Below are 14,887 nucleotides of genomic sequence, written 5' to 3'. Positions count from 1 at the left end.
TAACCAGATCCCAGGTGATGCTGACGCTGCTGGAGACATACTTGAAAACAACTGCTTTGAGAGAGAAAAAGAATAGGATTCAGAATAGCTTTTGTATTACTTTCTTGAAATGATACGATGTTTCAAGCATAGAAAACTACAGAACCTAATACCCATGGCATTTACATATACAGTATTGTTTAAGATTTTTTCTCTACACTTTTCTGATCACATTCTTTTTCTCTGCTCAGAAGAGTAACTTTCTCATCCACGTTATTGCTCTTTTAGTATAGTTGTGTTGCCCCTCAGTTTTTTTTTTAGTATAGCTCTGTATGTTTTAAATATTTACACAGAGTAACATATTTTAAGAATATTTTTGCAGTTTGCATTTTTTTGAAATTTACCTATATGATACATGTATATTTAATTTTTTAAACCTATAGCATTTTCTTATGTTATATACCACATTTTATTCTTCTAAAGCCATCTATTTTATCTATAGTTTTGACCTCACTTTCATTCCTTATATAATGTATTTTTGCTTTTTTCCCCTTTAATGGAAATAACCAGTTTTTTTTAAAATGCCCATCTTGTTTTGTTGCTTTTATTGTTTATTTTTTGTGTCCTTAATTTTCACACAGGTTTTAAAAATTTCCCTCTTTCGACTTCCTTTGGATTTACTCTTAATTCTCCTAACTTTTTGAACTGTTTAGCTTAATTTTCACTTCTCCCTGCATTTTGTAAGTTTTGATATGCATCTCAGGTATAAATATGTATAAACATATGCATCTCAGGTACAAATATTTTGTCAACTTCATTTTATCTTCTTCAATCTGTAAGTGATTAGAAGTTTTGATTAAATTCCAATTTTGTATTATGGTCTGTTGGTGATATGCTGTTTTCTCTACAAAAATTCATGTATTTGGGTGTTCTTTAGAGCTTCTTGCAAAACGTATCAATCTCTCTACTTCATCTGTTCCCTGTTACCCATACCAAAATACTTTTGTTGCCAGTTTTAGAGCAAATACATGCAGCTTCCCCGGAGCATCAAATTAACCTAACCAGAGGTGGCTACCCAACATGTTAATATTCCCCAGAAATGAAATCTCCTCATTGTAGCATTACACACGTCACTCACAACCACTTTATAGTGGTTCCCAGTTTCATTTTCTTTGAACTTGTCTGGCACTAAAATGAGTCACTAGCTATCCTCTCATAGTGTTTTTGGTATTTAATAGTGTGTTTAAAGGAGAAGGCAATGGTACCCCACTCCAGTGCTCTTGCCTGGAGAATCCCATGGACGGAGGAGCCTGGTGGGCTGCAGTCCATGGGGTTGCTGAGGGCCGGACACGACTGAGCGACTTCACTTTCACTTTTCACTTTCATGCATTGGAGAAGGAAATGGCAACCCACTCCAGTGTTCTTGCCTGGAGAATCCCAGGGACAGGGGAGCCTGGTGGGCTGCCGTCTATGGGGTCGCACAGAGTCGGACACGACTGAAGTGACTCAGCAGTGTGTTTAAAACAAACGTGTTATACAAATGGTGAAAGTTTTAAGCCCAAGATCCCATGAAAGCAGTTTTATTTAAACCCATTAGATGACCTACCTGCTTCAGCTATTCCACTTACCCCTCCTCTGTCTGAAGCCCTCTAAGGACAACACTATATCCCAAGAACTTGCCTTAGTTATTTCCTTTTGGAAGCTAATGGTGATGATATCCAGGCTTCTATGGTATAAGATCAAATTGTCTTCAAATTAGATATTCGATTCTCCAGGTGTTGTGCAGATATCTCTACATTTGTTTTTTAAGCAAATAGTCGATCTGCAATCAAGGAATCCTATTTCCGCCTTTTGTTGACACAAACCTCCATTCGTATTTTGGGTTTAGAAGTAAAGTTAATCATTTCTAGTGGGTCAACAAGGCGTTTCCACTAATTACACCATGGACAGAATGGTAGCCTATCCTAGTGGTTGGGGGTGCTAGGAAAAGGTCAAATTCAGTATCTATTCAAAAGAAACAACAGAAACTTGTTCCAAGTTATATAAGGTGAACTCAGTATCTTTCACTTCTCATATCTGTTCATTTCCCTTCTGAATTAGTGAGGATTCTCTGGAGAAACAAAATCAATAGGATATATAGAGATAAATATGCAACAGGAGATTTCTTATTGGAACTGGCTCATATGGTTATGGAAACCAAGAAGTCCCACAGTGATCTGAAGTCTGTAAGCTGGTAACCAGGAAAGCAGTGGTATAATTCAATGAGTCCAAAGGTCTGAGAACCAGGGGCAGTGATGGAGTAGTTCCCAGCCTGAGAACTGGGAGGCTGCTGGCGTTAAGTCTCAGAGTCTGAAGGCTCGAGAACCAGGAGCTCTGGTGTCCAGGGCAGAAGACAGATGTTTCAGCTCAAGAAGACAAAGAGGGAAAAAAAAAAAATGAGAATTTCCTCCTCCTGCACCTTTTTGTTCCTTTTGGGCTCTTAACAGATTGGATGATGCTTGTCCACACTTGTGAGGGTGATCTTTATTTATTTGGCTTTGCAGAGTCTTAGTTATGGCATGTGGGATCTAGTCCCCCAACTAGGAATCAAACTTGGGTTCTCTGCATTCATTGGGAATGTGGAGTCTTAACCACTGGACCACCAAGGAAGTCCCACAGAAAGTATGATCTTTACTCAGTCTGCAGATTCAAGTGCTTATCTACTTTGGAAATACCCTTACAGATAATAGTCAGAAATAATATCCTACTAGCTATCTGGGCATCTTTTTGCCAGGACAAGTTGACACAAAATTAACCATCACACCCTCCAATGTATTTTAGCTAAGAGATTGTACACGCTAAGGAAACGACAGTGAGGCAACCTAGGGAATCTGTATGAGCTATTTTATTTGGAGAGTGCATATTCACTGTTAAACTGAGATAACCAGTGATCATTCATACTGTTGGGGCCACTGGGAGGAGGGAAGAGGGATTCCACCTTGAAGACTGTCAGCCATGGTAAGGCAGGATGGGAACTGGGCTTGAACCCTGTTAACCATCCTTAAAGCAAAACCAGGAAACCCCCTCCTTACAAGTGGCAAACAAAGACTGGAGGTAAAGGTCAGGTTGTCTTAGATTAAGGGTAGTGCCTGCACCTGCATGCTGTAATTGTTAATTGTTCCGCGCCTACATGTTGTAAAACTAATTACTAACGTGTAACCCGTCATGTAGCTGAGGATATAAAACCGAGTCCTCTGAAATCACTTGTTAGGACCCATTAGCGTAATAAACTCCACTGTCTCGAGTGTCCTCCGAGGAGTGTTTGCGACACCGGATTCTACAATACAAGTGCCAAGAGCCATACGGGGCACCTGAGAGGTGGTGGGATCCGTTTCCTTCTCAGCCCCATGGCAGGATTCAGTGCTGGGTGTCCCTGCCACTTACAAGGCACTGCCAAGGCTCTGAGAACCGGGGCCTGGAACAGTCTCTGTCCTCTGGAGCTTAGAGAGTTGACTTAGAAGGCTCTGTCTTAACCTGTTACTAAATCCTGGTTTCAGTAACAGAGGAAATGGAGTTTTTACAAAGTTGATCAGCACTTAGACCACCTGATACACACCAGAATCTCTCAAAAGAGAGACAATTTTCATCATTCAGAGTTTTGTGGTTTGCCTCTTGGAATGTTGAGGAGTACCACAAACTCCTACTTGACCACAGCCTGATCTGTAAAAACGACATCATGAATAACACCTCCAGTTAGTGCCTGACCACACACAGATACACCAACATGTATCTCGCGACATAAGGGAGATGTGTGTTAAAAATCAAAATGAGTCAATTTGAAGATCTGATGGGCTTTATTCAGAGATTCAAGAATCAGACAGCAGCTCCCGTAGCAACTAGAGGGGAACTCCAGAGGGTTCTTATAGGCTGGAGGAGGCTGGGACAAGGAGCTATTAGCAAAAGAAAAGAGGATTTCAAGCCAGGCCGTCTTTTTCTGGGGGAAGGGAACTGCAGGGGTCTTAACCATGCAGATTAGCTCCACAGTCTTGATCCAAAAGTTAAGACTGACTGTTTTATGGGTCACATTTCTGGGCAGGGTTAAAACTGCAGTCAAGACTTGCTTTGCTGTGATGGGAGTAGGGAGAAAAAAATCAATTCATTTGGGGATTTGTCATTTTTTTTTTTTAAACCTAAGTCATGTCAGACAATGTTTTCACTGATTTGGTCTCTTTCTTCATCACAAACCTCCAGAATATTAAAGTATGCAAAGGCTTTCCCTCTTGTGGAGTTCACTAGAGCACATTCTTTGAGAGTAGCTAGAATCCTGTGACGTCCTTTCTAAGTTCTAGGTGCTGAAGAGTGGAGTTCAGGGCTTCTCTGATGGCTCAGTGGTAAAGAATCCACCCGCCAATGCAGGAGATGGGTTCAATCCCTGATCCACGAAGATCCCACATGCCTCAGAGCATAAGCCCATAGGCCACAACTATTGAGCCTGTGCTCTGTAGCCCAGGAAACTGCAACTTCTGAAGCCTGAGCGCCCTAGAGGTGATGCTCTGCAACTAGAGGGAAAAAAACAAAAACAAACCCCTGCAGCAACGAAGACCCAGCACAGCCAAAAATAAATAAAATTTTTTTTCTTTAAAAGAGGAGTTCGGGGGATGCATGGTCCCTCTCAGCATTTCAGACCAAAAACGATTTGTTAACAGTGGAACAACCGTGATCAAACATACATCAAGATACAGGAGTCAGCTATGTAAAAATGAAGTTAGGTGTTTCAATCGCTATGTGTCTTTAAAGCAAAACCAGTGTTTTCTTTCTTCTTCCTATGAGTAAGGAAAGCTTTGCGCCCTGGGGAGGAAGCTGGGGAAGGGTAGCAGAACAGGCCACCCTAAACAGGCCTCTTTGACATAATCTTATATTGAGAAACCGCAGACACAGGAGAAGCTCTGAGAGCAGAGTGGAAGTTCTGTGTAAAGGAAATTGTAAGGGAAATTCACAGTAGAAAGGGGGCTTGCCAGGAAGAGTGCTATTTCCAGAGATAACTTTTCCCAGTCTTATCTGCAGTGCCTATGTTTCCTCTTCTCACCTTCTGGAGAATTGCCCCCACTCCCAGTTTCCTCACATCTTTATCTTAGCTGAAGATAGTGTCTAAGGTGGTGTGTATGTGTGTGTGTGTGTGTATGTTAGTTGCTCAGTCATGTCCGACTCTTTGTGACTTCATGGACTGTAGCCTGCCAGGCTCCTCTGTCCATGGAATTCTCAAGGCAAGAATACTGGAATGGGTTGCCATTCTCTTCTCCGGGGCATAGTCTGGACCCAGGGATCGAAACTGGTCTCCTAAATTGCAGGCAGATTCTTAACCATTTGAGCTACCAGGGAAGCCCGTCTAAGGTGGTAGCTTGAGCCATTTGGGGGATTTTTATGCAGTTTTCCTGAGTATCTCCCATGTTAATCAACTATTTGTTTTCCTCTTGTTTATCATTTAGCATAGGGAGTCTCAGTAAAGAACTCAAAGGGTATAGGGAAAATTATTTTCTCTCCCCTACACTGCCCAAGAGTCTTAGTGGCTCAGGGTTGTAGGGAGCAACTATGCCCTGATGTAGGGAGCAACTGTGCCCTGATGTAGGGGTGGTTCAGTGCTCCTGAGAAAGGTGCAGGCCTTGGCTCCAGGAGTCTTTGCACCCATGCCTCCACTGGCTCCTTGTCCTCCTTACCTGCTTCCTTCTCGGGGTCACTTATTCATTCATGTCCCTTCAAGATCTCAAACAAGTAGCAATTGGTAACATCTTTAACAATTACCTCATCTTGTGGGCCAAGAGAAAACATTCACAGCTTTCCTTGAGGGTGCTGCCATGATACAAAGATCTTCATCCATACAAATAATACTCAAGCATGTCACTCAAAAGTTAAGACAAGCCCCTTTTTGAGACCCTGCTAAAGGTTGGCTTTTATCTCTAAACATCTTCCCCTAATTTTGGCTCCTCTTGTACATTTCCACTTAAAGTCTTTCCTAGAGGATGAAGAAGGAAGTTTAATTTACCACCGACTTCCTACAGGTTCCTGTTCCTCACCTAATGCTAGTTGGAGGAGACAGGGTTTAGTCTCAAGGTGAAGTTAACTGTATGTTTAATGATTGCTCTGATAGAAGTCTGTAGTAAAGGTAATGCATTAAAAAACCCACATCTACAAACTGTTGAGACAACATTGCTTCAAGGTATTTACCTCTGTCAAAAATCTGTATAACCTGAAACCATTATTAAAGTAGCAGATTCGACTTTTTTAAATTTGAATTTTCCAAATTCTATCTTACCTTCAAGTTCATTTGTGCCAAACGTGTGCACGTGCGCTCAGTCGTGTCTAACTCTTCCTCTGTCTGTGGGATTTTCCAGGCAGGAATACTGGAGTGGGTTGCCATTTCTTACTCTAGGGGCTCTTCCCCATCCAGGGATCAAAACTGTCTCTTGTGTCTCCTGCACCAGCGGGTGGATTCTTTACCACTGGTGCCATCTGGGAAGCTTATGCCAAATGAGCATAGGCTAACCCAGTTTTTCAGTATTTGGTAATCCCCATGGAGCATAAGGCCTGTTGAATGAATGAACAAAGTGTCAGGGGTACTCTGGTCAGGGTTAGCCTGAGCATCTGGGTTACTGTTGTGGTAGAGACAGCTGGTTCGTCGCCAGGTACCACTGCTCCGTTTCTTTACAACTAGAACCGCGGGTTTTCACTGGGCACATGGCTGCTGAGTTACAGTTACAGACCTTACTGCCCAGCCTCTCCTGAAGCTAGTGGTGGCCATGTGTCCAAGTCTTGGCCAATGGAAGTAAGCAGAAACAACATGTGGAACTTGGAACAAAAGGACTCGCCCTGGACTTCTTTCCCTGAATAGTGACAAGGGCAGAGCCCAGTGCCAGCCTATGGCCCTGGAACTTGGAGCACTGCTCGCTTACCACCGAGGAAACAGACTTCCTGCTCGTCTCAGTCACAGGGTTTGGAACTTTGGGTCACAGCAGCCACTCTTGAAAGGGAGCAGAATACGTATCTCTGGTAGGAGGAGTACTTCAAACTGGCTAGTTTTGAAAAGCAGCAGATACAGGAGAAGCTCTCGCAACCAAGGAGTTACCCTTTTGTGAAAGACTTTTACATTTTTAAGGGAAATCTCCCGATTGCCTCCCGTAACTGCTTCCCTCCCCCATTGTCTTTGTCTTTAGCTGGAAATTTAAGGGGGTGGCTTGGGCTATTTGGGGGAGTTACTCAGTTTTTCCCGTGTGTCTCGCATGTATGTAGGATGTATAGGAGTTACTAAACTCTTTTTCTCCTGTTAATCTTTTATTTTGGGGGTGTGGTCCTCAGCCAAGACCCTGAAGGATAGAGGGAAAATTATTTTTTTCTCCCTGTAAACTGTATTCTACATAGTACAGGTATAGGTGTATTACAGTTGACCCTTTAACCAATGTGGGGGTTAAAAGCCTCACTCATGCACTCTTCATGCAGTCAAAAATCTGAGTATAACTTGTGACTCCCCTAAAACTCAACTACTAATAGCCTACTGTTGACCTAAAGTCTAACCAATAACGTGTGTGTGCTCAGTCGTGTCTGACTCTTTATGGCCCCATGGACTGTAGCCCCCCAGGCTCCTCTGTTTATGGGATTTTCCAGGCAAGAATACTGGAATCGGTTGCTATTTCCTTCTCCAGGGGATCTTCCTGACCCAGGGATTGAACCTGTGTCTCCTGGGTCTCCTGCATTGGCAGATGGATTCTTTACCACTGAGCCACCTGGGAAGCCCCTTACCAATAACATAAACACTTGATTAACACATATTGTTTATGTTATATGTATTATACACTGTATTCTTACAATAAAGTAGCTAGAGAAAAGGTTATTAAAATCATAAGGAAAAGACATTTACAGTACTGCACTATATTTGTCAATACTGAAAGTCTGTCATCTGTTATAAAATAAGTAATTCCTCAGTACCTATATTAATATTGTCTTATATGTTATAAAACACTGTAGATGTTACACATCTTATTAACACTAGGTATCAAAACTAAAAAGATGTCAAAGAGAAATTCATGTTTTGTTTAAATTGTCAGTTGAAAAAGTTCACATGTAAGTGGCCCCACACAGATCAAACCTCATGTCGTTTGAGGGTCAATGGTACTTCTTTTCCCCAAAGGCCCCACCAAGAAGCTTCTCCTACCCACTAAATGATCTGGATTTATTCAGGCAAAAGGCAAATTAATGTAATTCAGTAACATTTATTTTACATAAAACAATTTTTCAAAGAATACATTTAAAAACCATCCAGATACTGATCGTATTGCATTACAAAAGCTTGAGAGGCACAATGGAAATATTCAAATAGATTGTGAGGGGTGGAAATGGGGGCCTTGGATCGCTGTTGACGGTACTCCTTAGTCACTTAAAGGCTCTGGGTCCGAGGGTCTTCACCCTGGGGCGGTAGTGCCCTTCACTGAGTAGGAATAAATCACATAAAATATATGCCTTTGTACAGAAAGTGTTATTGTACTGTCACTTTCAATTAGTTATAAAACTCATTTTGAATTGCACAAAAGTTCTCTTTAAAATCAATAACTCCCAGGAGGCAGGGCTTAGAACCAAGTTATCTGTCTAAATAATTCATTACAAATAATTCAGTTTCCATTTCTCCACAGATCAAAACAACAACAACAAAAAAATCTATGAAGAGGTACATTATTCAAATGGGACATTTAAAATTTTTCTCATAGGAAAATAGGTTTACACATTTGTCCCTAGTCAGCTAAAATGATCATCTCCCTACTTTAAAACAAATCCCAGAATGTCCAAAGATTTAAATCAGAGCACGCACACCACATTACAGCATGGCAGCGTTTACAGGAATTCATTCCGTGTCTCATTCTACTGCAGTATCAGATTATCAGAAAGGCACGTGGGTACATTCTTCAGAACAGTTTTGGTCTTGAAAAAAAAAAATCACACGTTTATAAGCAGTGATCTCAATCATGTTTAGAAACAAAAATACTAAACAGATTCATTTCCTAATCCAGGTGATACAGAATCCGAGAGATTTCTGCAGGCACTTCACTTCCCGTAGAATTTCTTGTTCAGCAGGTATATGAGAAGGTTTACATTCACTTTAACTTTATCAAACATTTTCATCACAGCTACGCCTTCATACTGCATCTGAAGTAAATCCTGCAATTGCAAGGAACACCAATCACAGCTTCAACTTGACATTTCCCACATTTAAAACACATTCTAGAAGAATTTGTTGACAAAAATAAGATTCAGTTGACCTAAGGACCTCGGTGGGGACTCTTATACTTCAGTGTGCATCGGAATCAGCTGCTTTCTTAATGAAACACAGGCCAGTTAACACAGATTGCTGGGCCCCACCCCCAGGAACCTCTGATTTTGGAGCTCTGGGGGAAGGCCCAAGAATTGGCATTTTAACAAGTTCCCAAGGGGTGATGATACTGTTGGTTTGGGTGCCATAGTCTGAGAATCACTCATCTCAATGAAAGAAAACAGATTTTTAGAATTGATAAGGACTGTATGAGAGAAAACCAATACCATTAACATTAGATATATAATTAAAAGTTTAATTTTAATTGAAAAACAAGACATAGAGGTGACAGCAAGATGAGGTATATCCTGTAGAAGAGCCAGTGTTTTCTGAAGTGAGAGTCAGACAATTCACTGAGGAGCAGAAAGTCCTCTTTATTTTTTTCCCCTCATTCCTTAAGTATTCACATTTTCTGTGTATTTTATAAAATAAATTTTGAGTAAAGTGCCAAGTGCATGTATACTTTATAAATAAATATGTAGAAATGGGGAGAAATGATCTATTTATTGATGAAAATTGTGAGACTGACATTTGGAGACCAACGGACAAAGCAACTTCTCCTGATTTAGACAGACTACTTGTGTTCCTGTATTCTGTTCCTCAACCTCAAGTAAGTTTATCACTCTATGTTTCATCACTGCTGTATAAACAAAGAAAAACTAATAAAATTTCCTTCATTTATAAATGAATAACTGGGTCACACCAGTCACACACATGAGACTAAGCAGTAACATTTTATAATAACGCAGGACAGGGGCCCTCCCCAAACAGAAGATATCATTCCTGAACTGCCCTAGGCTCATGCCCAGTCTTGTTTTCCTGCTTCTAGTTCTGAAAACTTCTTGCTTCTTAATGATAATACCTTGTGTCTGCAACGAGCATGGCCACCTGCAGAAGTTGGAATCATCTTTGAGAGAACATGGGCTCTTGCCAGCTTCCTGCTCCACTTTCTCAATTAGCTCCAACTGCACTCAACTAAAACCCCTCCATTATTTAGAAATGCTTCTGAGATGGAAATGCCACAGGGAAGTAAAGTTCTTTGATCAAGAATGCTTTTGACTATTAAACAGGGGTGGAGGTTCACTTTTCCTTTGGGACAGGCAACATCTGTTAAAGTCTCGTGGAAAAGAAAGAAACCAACATGGTTTGGTTGAGAAGGAATCATGTACAGAGGGAAATTAGCTGGGCCCCCCATGTGGGGAACGGAGGAACTCTGATCGAACTCGTGGTTGAAGACCAGATTTTAGTCTCAGCTCCACTATTTTCTATAAGATTGCAACAACATATAACCTCGCTGAAGTTGTGTTTTCTTGTGCGTAAAGTGGGGCTTGACACTGCCAACTCCACAGATGTTACTGGGTAGATGAGATCAAGGAGTCTGCAAACCCTTTATAAGCCACTCTTGTCTGGTCAGGATCAACTGGAATCCTGTGAGCCAGGCAGCGGAGCAGAGAGATGCAGGGTTTGGACTCCAGGGGCCCCTTCCATAGCATGCTTTCTGAACCTCAGTTCTTCATCTGGGAAAAGAACGCCAAGGCTGCAGCCCTCCATAAACACCAGCCATTATCTGTATAAGCAGAACCCCTTCATGTAAGTCACGCCTTCCTGTTATGTACATGGCTACAGGATATAATCTTTATGAACCGAGGAAACAGTGGGTTGAAGAAAATCTAGACACATAGAGTTAGAAGGAATCTCCCTTTGTCCTTTTAGAAACAAAGTCCTTGACTCAAACTAAAGACCTGGCCATCATATTTCTCTTTCTTAAAATTCACTTCATACTAGAACCGTCTAAAAGCCATATGTGACAAGATGTCTGACTTTATGTCTGACAATCATTTTATACAGGGCTGGCTCTGTGGGCATTCGATCTGCACACAGTCCCCTGATTAGACAAAGGGCCTTGCACTTAATGTTCTGTTGTTACCATCTTGAAATTCTCACCAATTTTGAGTAAGGAGCTCTGCATTTTCATTTTGCACTGACCCATGAAAATTATATAACTGGTCCTATGATATACATGAATGACTGAAAAAATCTGGAGCATATTAGCCATCTGCAGACAGCTAAGGAGTAACATTTGACAACTGAATGTCTAAGTGAAGGGCGTGAACAGCTAATCCTACTATGGAACTTTAACAAAGGAGCAAGTGAAGCTGGATGTTTGCACCCACGTTAAAAGGAAGTCCTGTACAATTCCCAAGGCCTCTCTAAACAGGTGTCTCCTGGTCGCTGGTGATTCATCTGTTCAGTAGATGTTGATTGGCCTTGGGGCATTTCCTTCTTGGCAATCCATGATATATCTTTGCTTTAGAGAAGAATCACTAACCAAAGCGCATCACTGCATTCTTTTCTCTTCTTTAATTTCTCTAAGTGTTCCATGGAGTGAGTCAAGACGTTCAGTTTAATTTTTAAACAGATACATTTAGTGACATTTAAAATACATTAGAAAACTATTTACTTAAGTATACTTTTCAAAATTACATAATATCTTCAATTTTCTCCAATTTACTCCATTATCTCAGTGTCTTTATCAAACCAGTTAGCTTTTTATTTTTTTCTTTCTTTCTTTTGTTCTTTACGCTTACAAGGAATGCCAGACAGAAAAGAAGGGCCCTGGTGTTTTACCCCATGGCTTAGGGGTGGGGGTATAACTTCCTTGATCTCAGCCACAGGTCAGGCAGGCAGTGAGCCTAGAACTTACACCATTCCCAGTGGTTTATCACGATGATTCATGTAGACGCACCAGAACACCTGGGGACCATTTTACAAGTAGTTTGGGGCCCAAGTAAATAAGGGTTATTTCCATTGAAAACCTCATACAAAAAAGAAAACTCAATCACATCTCTAAACTGATCTAAAGAGCAGTTTAAGGATGATCTCTAAGGATCTAGATTGATCCTGTGCTAAGCATTAAGAAGTTGGAGTAGGTAAATGTTTGCTGCAAACACCCTCCACTTTCTTTTTTTTTTCTTCTTTTGGTGGCACAAACTATTTTCTCAGTTTCTATTCAAGCATATTTGGCTTAAATGTGATTCTTATTTTAAAAAATACAATAATTCGGACGGCAAACCTCACTTTTCTATTTATAGCCATCTGTTTTGTACAATGTTTTCCTTGCTTGTGATCCCAAAGAATTAACAAAGAAATTTAAGAACCTGATATAAAAATAATTCTAGGAAGGAGAAAGAAAAGGAGAAATGAGATCCAGAAAGTTTCAATCCTGGGTATATGTTATCTTAGAAATGCAATTTCTTAAGAAAAAGAAAGTTTCCAGCCTTTAATCAATAGCTCTGAATACTGTTGTGTATTATTCTTTTCTCTAAGTTTCAAAATGAAAACATGGCTTAGAAAAACTCAATGCTATGGTTTACCATTTAAAAGCAGTTTAAGTTCCAATAATTTGAAGAACCATAGCTTTTAAAAAACCATCAATACTTAAAGACGGGCAAATAATGGTGGTATTGGTCTACAGCTAAATGCCACTGTTTGTCCTGAAGAATGCAAGCCAAGGAAGCCAAGAATGACCCCCTCCTTTATAAAACTCCCCCCAATATGCAGGAATTCCAGCTTACCTGAATATTGAGCTGAACCTTCTCCATCTCAACACCCAGGAATTTTGATCTGACATCGAAGATACCCACATCTTCAGTAGATGAGATATCAAATGTAACATTTTTAAACCTAGTAAAGAGAGGACCATTCACACATGTGGAACTGCAAATATATGCTTAAAGCTGAAACGAATGGAATCCTCGGTCAACCCCCTCAGCGAACAGCCTGCTGGGAAAACCCCAAGTAAGTTACCCCAAGTCTCCCATCATCTTTTCCTGATTTGGCTCACGGGAACTAGGTCTGATGGCTCCTGTGGAGATCTGTAGCCCGTAGAGCACTGGAGTAGGTGCTTTGTTACAAAAGAAAGGCAAAAGATGACCCTAGGTCTTAAAGAGCATAAGATACAGTGGAAATTGTATGAGATTCACAGAACTCTAAGTGTTGACTGTATGGCTGACAGGAGGTTAGTTGTTTAGATGGTTACTTTTATGGCAACTTCAAAGAAGAAGAAGCATTTTCTCTGAGTTGGTCTGAGTCAGAGAGAAGGCAGGATGGAATAAATGGAAGGGAAGCCAGGCCTTGGAGGAAGCAGGAGTTACAGAGGACGGCACGCAGTGAGTCTGGCCTCCCACAAGGGGAAAGGGAGTGATGGAGCATAAGAATCTGGTTCTTTGAAACAGCGACTCCAAGGGCACCTGGTGTGGTGCCTGGGATGAGAGTTTCTCCTCCACTTCTAATACACTTTTAATACACTGCTGCTGGAGTGGCTCTGACCCAGGCAAGGCACCCTCTGTGGCTTTCAAATTAGAAAAGTCCTGTGTGTGTGTGTGTGTGTTTTTAATATTTATTTTTATTTCTTTGGTTGCATAGGGTCTTAGTTGTGGCATGTGGGATCTAGTTCCCTGATCAGGGATTGAACCCAAGCCCCCTGTAATGGGAGTGCAGAGTCTTAGCCACTGGATCCCCAGGGAATTCTCAGAAAGGTCCTGTTTTGCAACTGTAAATAACTCTCACTGAGCAAGACCAAAGGTCAGACTGTTTTTGTTTTTTTTTTTTAATTCAACATATTTGTTTATACCCAGCTACTCATCATCTCCCAATTATGGAAGGGGGGATGCTGGACAATGTGGCAGGAGACATATCCTTGCCTTTTACAAAAGGAACTCATAGAAACAAAAGCTGAATTCTGTGGTCGCTCCTGGGCTTGAAACCCTCTGAGGCTGGGGATGGGGGTGTTTGGCTCTAAGTCTGGGTCCCTACAGGTCCCAGGACAGTGCAAGGTGTCCCAGAGCACTCAGATCGTTACTGCCGAATGAATGAGGGCCCTGGGTCATTCAAAGCCACATCACTCCAGCTCCCTGTTTGCCTTTAACAAAATTAATCTATTTTTTTCGGAGCTAGGCAGCAACGGTTTCTATCTTGTCTTCAAACCTAAGGAAATACAAATTGATAGAAACAGTAAACCATTTGCTTTGAAAGCAGGCAGAAAATAGCACACTGAGTAAAATGTCAATTTTTTAAATCCCACTTTCTGAAAAAGACAAAGCAAATAATCTACTTTTGAAAGGGCTTTGGAAAGGCAGCCTTGCATTCTCATCGCTATGACTCAGTACTTTTGGAGGGAAAGGCGAGGCTGGCAAAGCCATGGGAAACTCAACCTCTCAATCAGTGCCAGGCCTGGTGGAAAGCCCAGAGATTACAATATGTGTGTTTTCTCCTGTCATCTGAAATCAAGGGGAAGCCCTGATAGACCCAGTGAAGCTTTCTTCAAAGGCCACAGGAAGCTGAATTAATGTGAGTCAGATCTGATGTGTGTGATGAGAGGGGGCATGTGTTCTGTGCAGATTCAGGGCGCCACTCACTGGTTTGCTTGAAGATCGTCTATGTCCAGGAGGACACCCTTCTCCTGCAGCTTTGCAGCTGTGTACCGCACTGGCTTCGCCCGCTTCATCCCTCTGGGTTCTCCTTTTCCATCAAGTTTAATTGATCTCCGAGTATTTCTGGCAACATAAGAACAGACCA

General features: G+C 41.4%; 1 protein-coding gene across 3 annotated transcripts in view; it reads right to left on the bottom strand.

Annotated features, from left to right (window-relative positions):
* Positions 1 to 8,199: 8,199 nt before the first annotated feature.
* IQGAP2 (IQ motif containing GTPase activating protein 2) overlaps positions 8,200 to 14,887 on the bottom strand; it is a 305,783-nt gene continuing 299,095 nt past the window's right edge. For all 3 annotated transcript variants that reach the window (XM_055536607.1, XM_055536609.1, XM_055536608.1), the window contains exons 34-36: positions 14,728 to 14,865; positions 12,886 to 12,994; positions 8,200 to 9,159 (exon numbers count right to left, since the gene is read on the bottom strand). In XM_055536607.1, the coding sequence (XP_055392582.1) occupies positions 9,046 to 9,159; positions 12,886 to 12,994; positions 14,728 to 14,865 (361 nt within the window). In that variant the 3' untranslated portion in view covers positions 8,200 to 9,045. The remainder of the gene's footprint in view (positions 9,160 to 12,885; positions 12,995 to 14,727; positions 14,866 to 14,887) is intronic.

This window comes from Bubalus kerabau, chromosome 10 (assembly GCF_029407905.1).
Source record: "Bubalus kerabau isolate K-KA32 ecotype Philippines breed swamp buffalo chromosome 10, PCC_UOA_SB_1v2, whole genome shotgun sequence".
Taxonomy (NCBI): Eukaryota; Metazoa; Chordata; class Mammalia; order Artiodactyla; family Bovidae; genus Bubalus; species Bubalus kerabau.
Note: the sequence above shows the minus strand (reverse complement) of the source record. Positions and strands in the feature narration are given on the sequence as shown.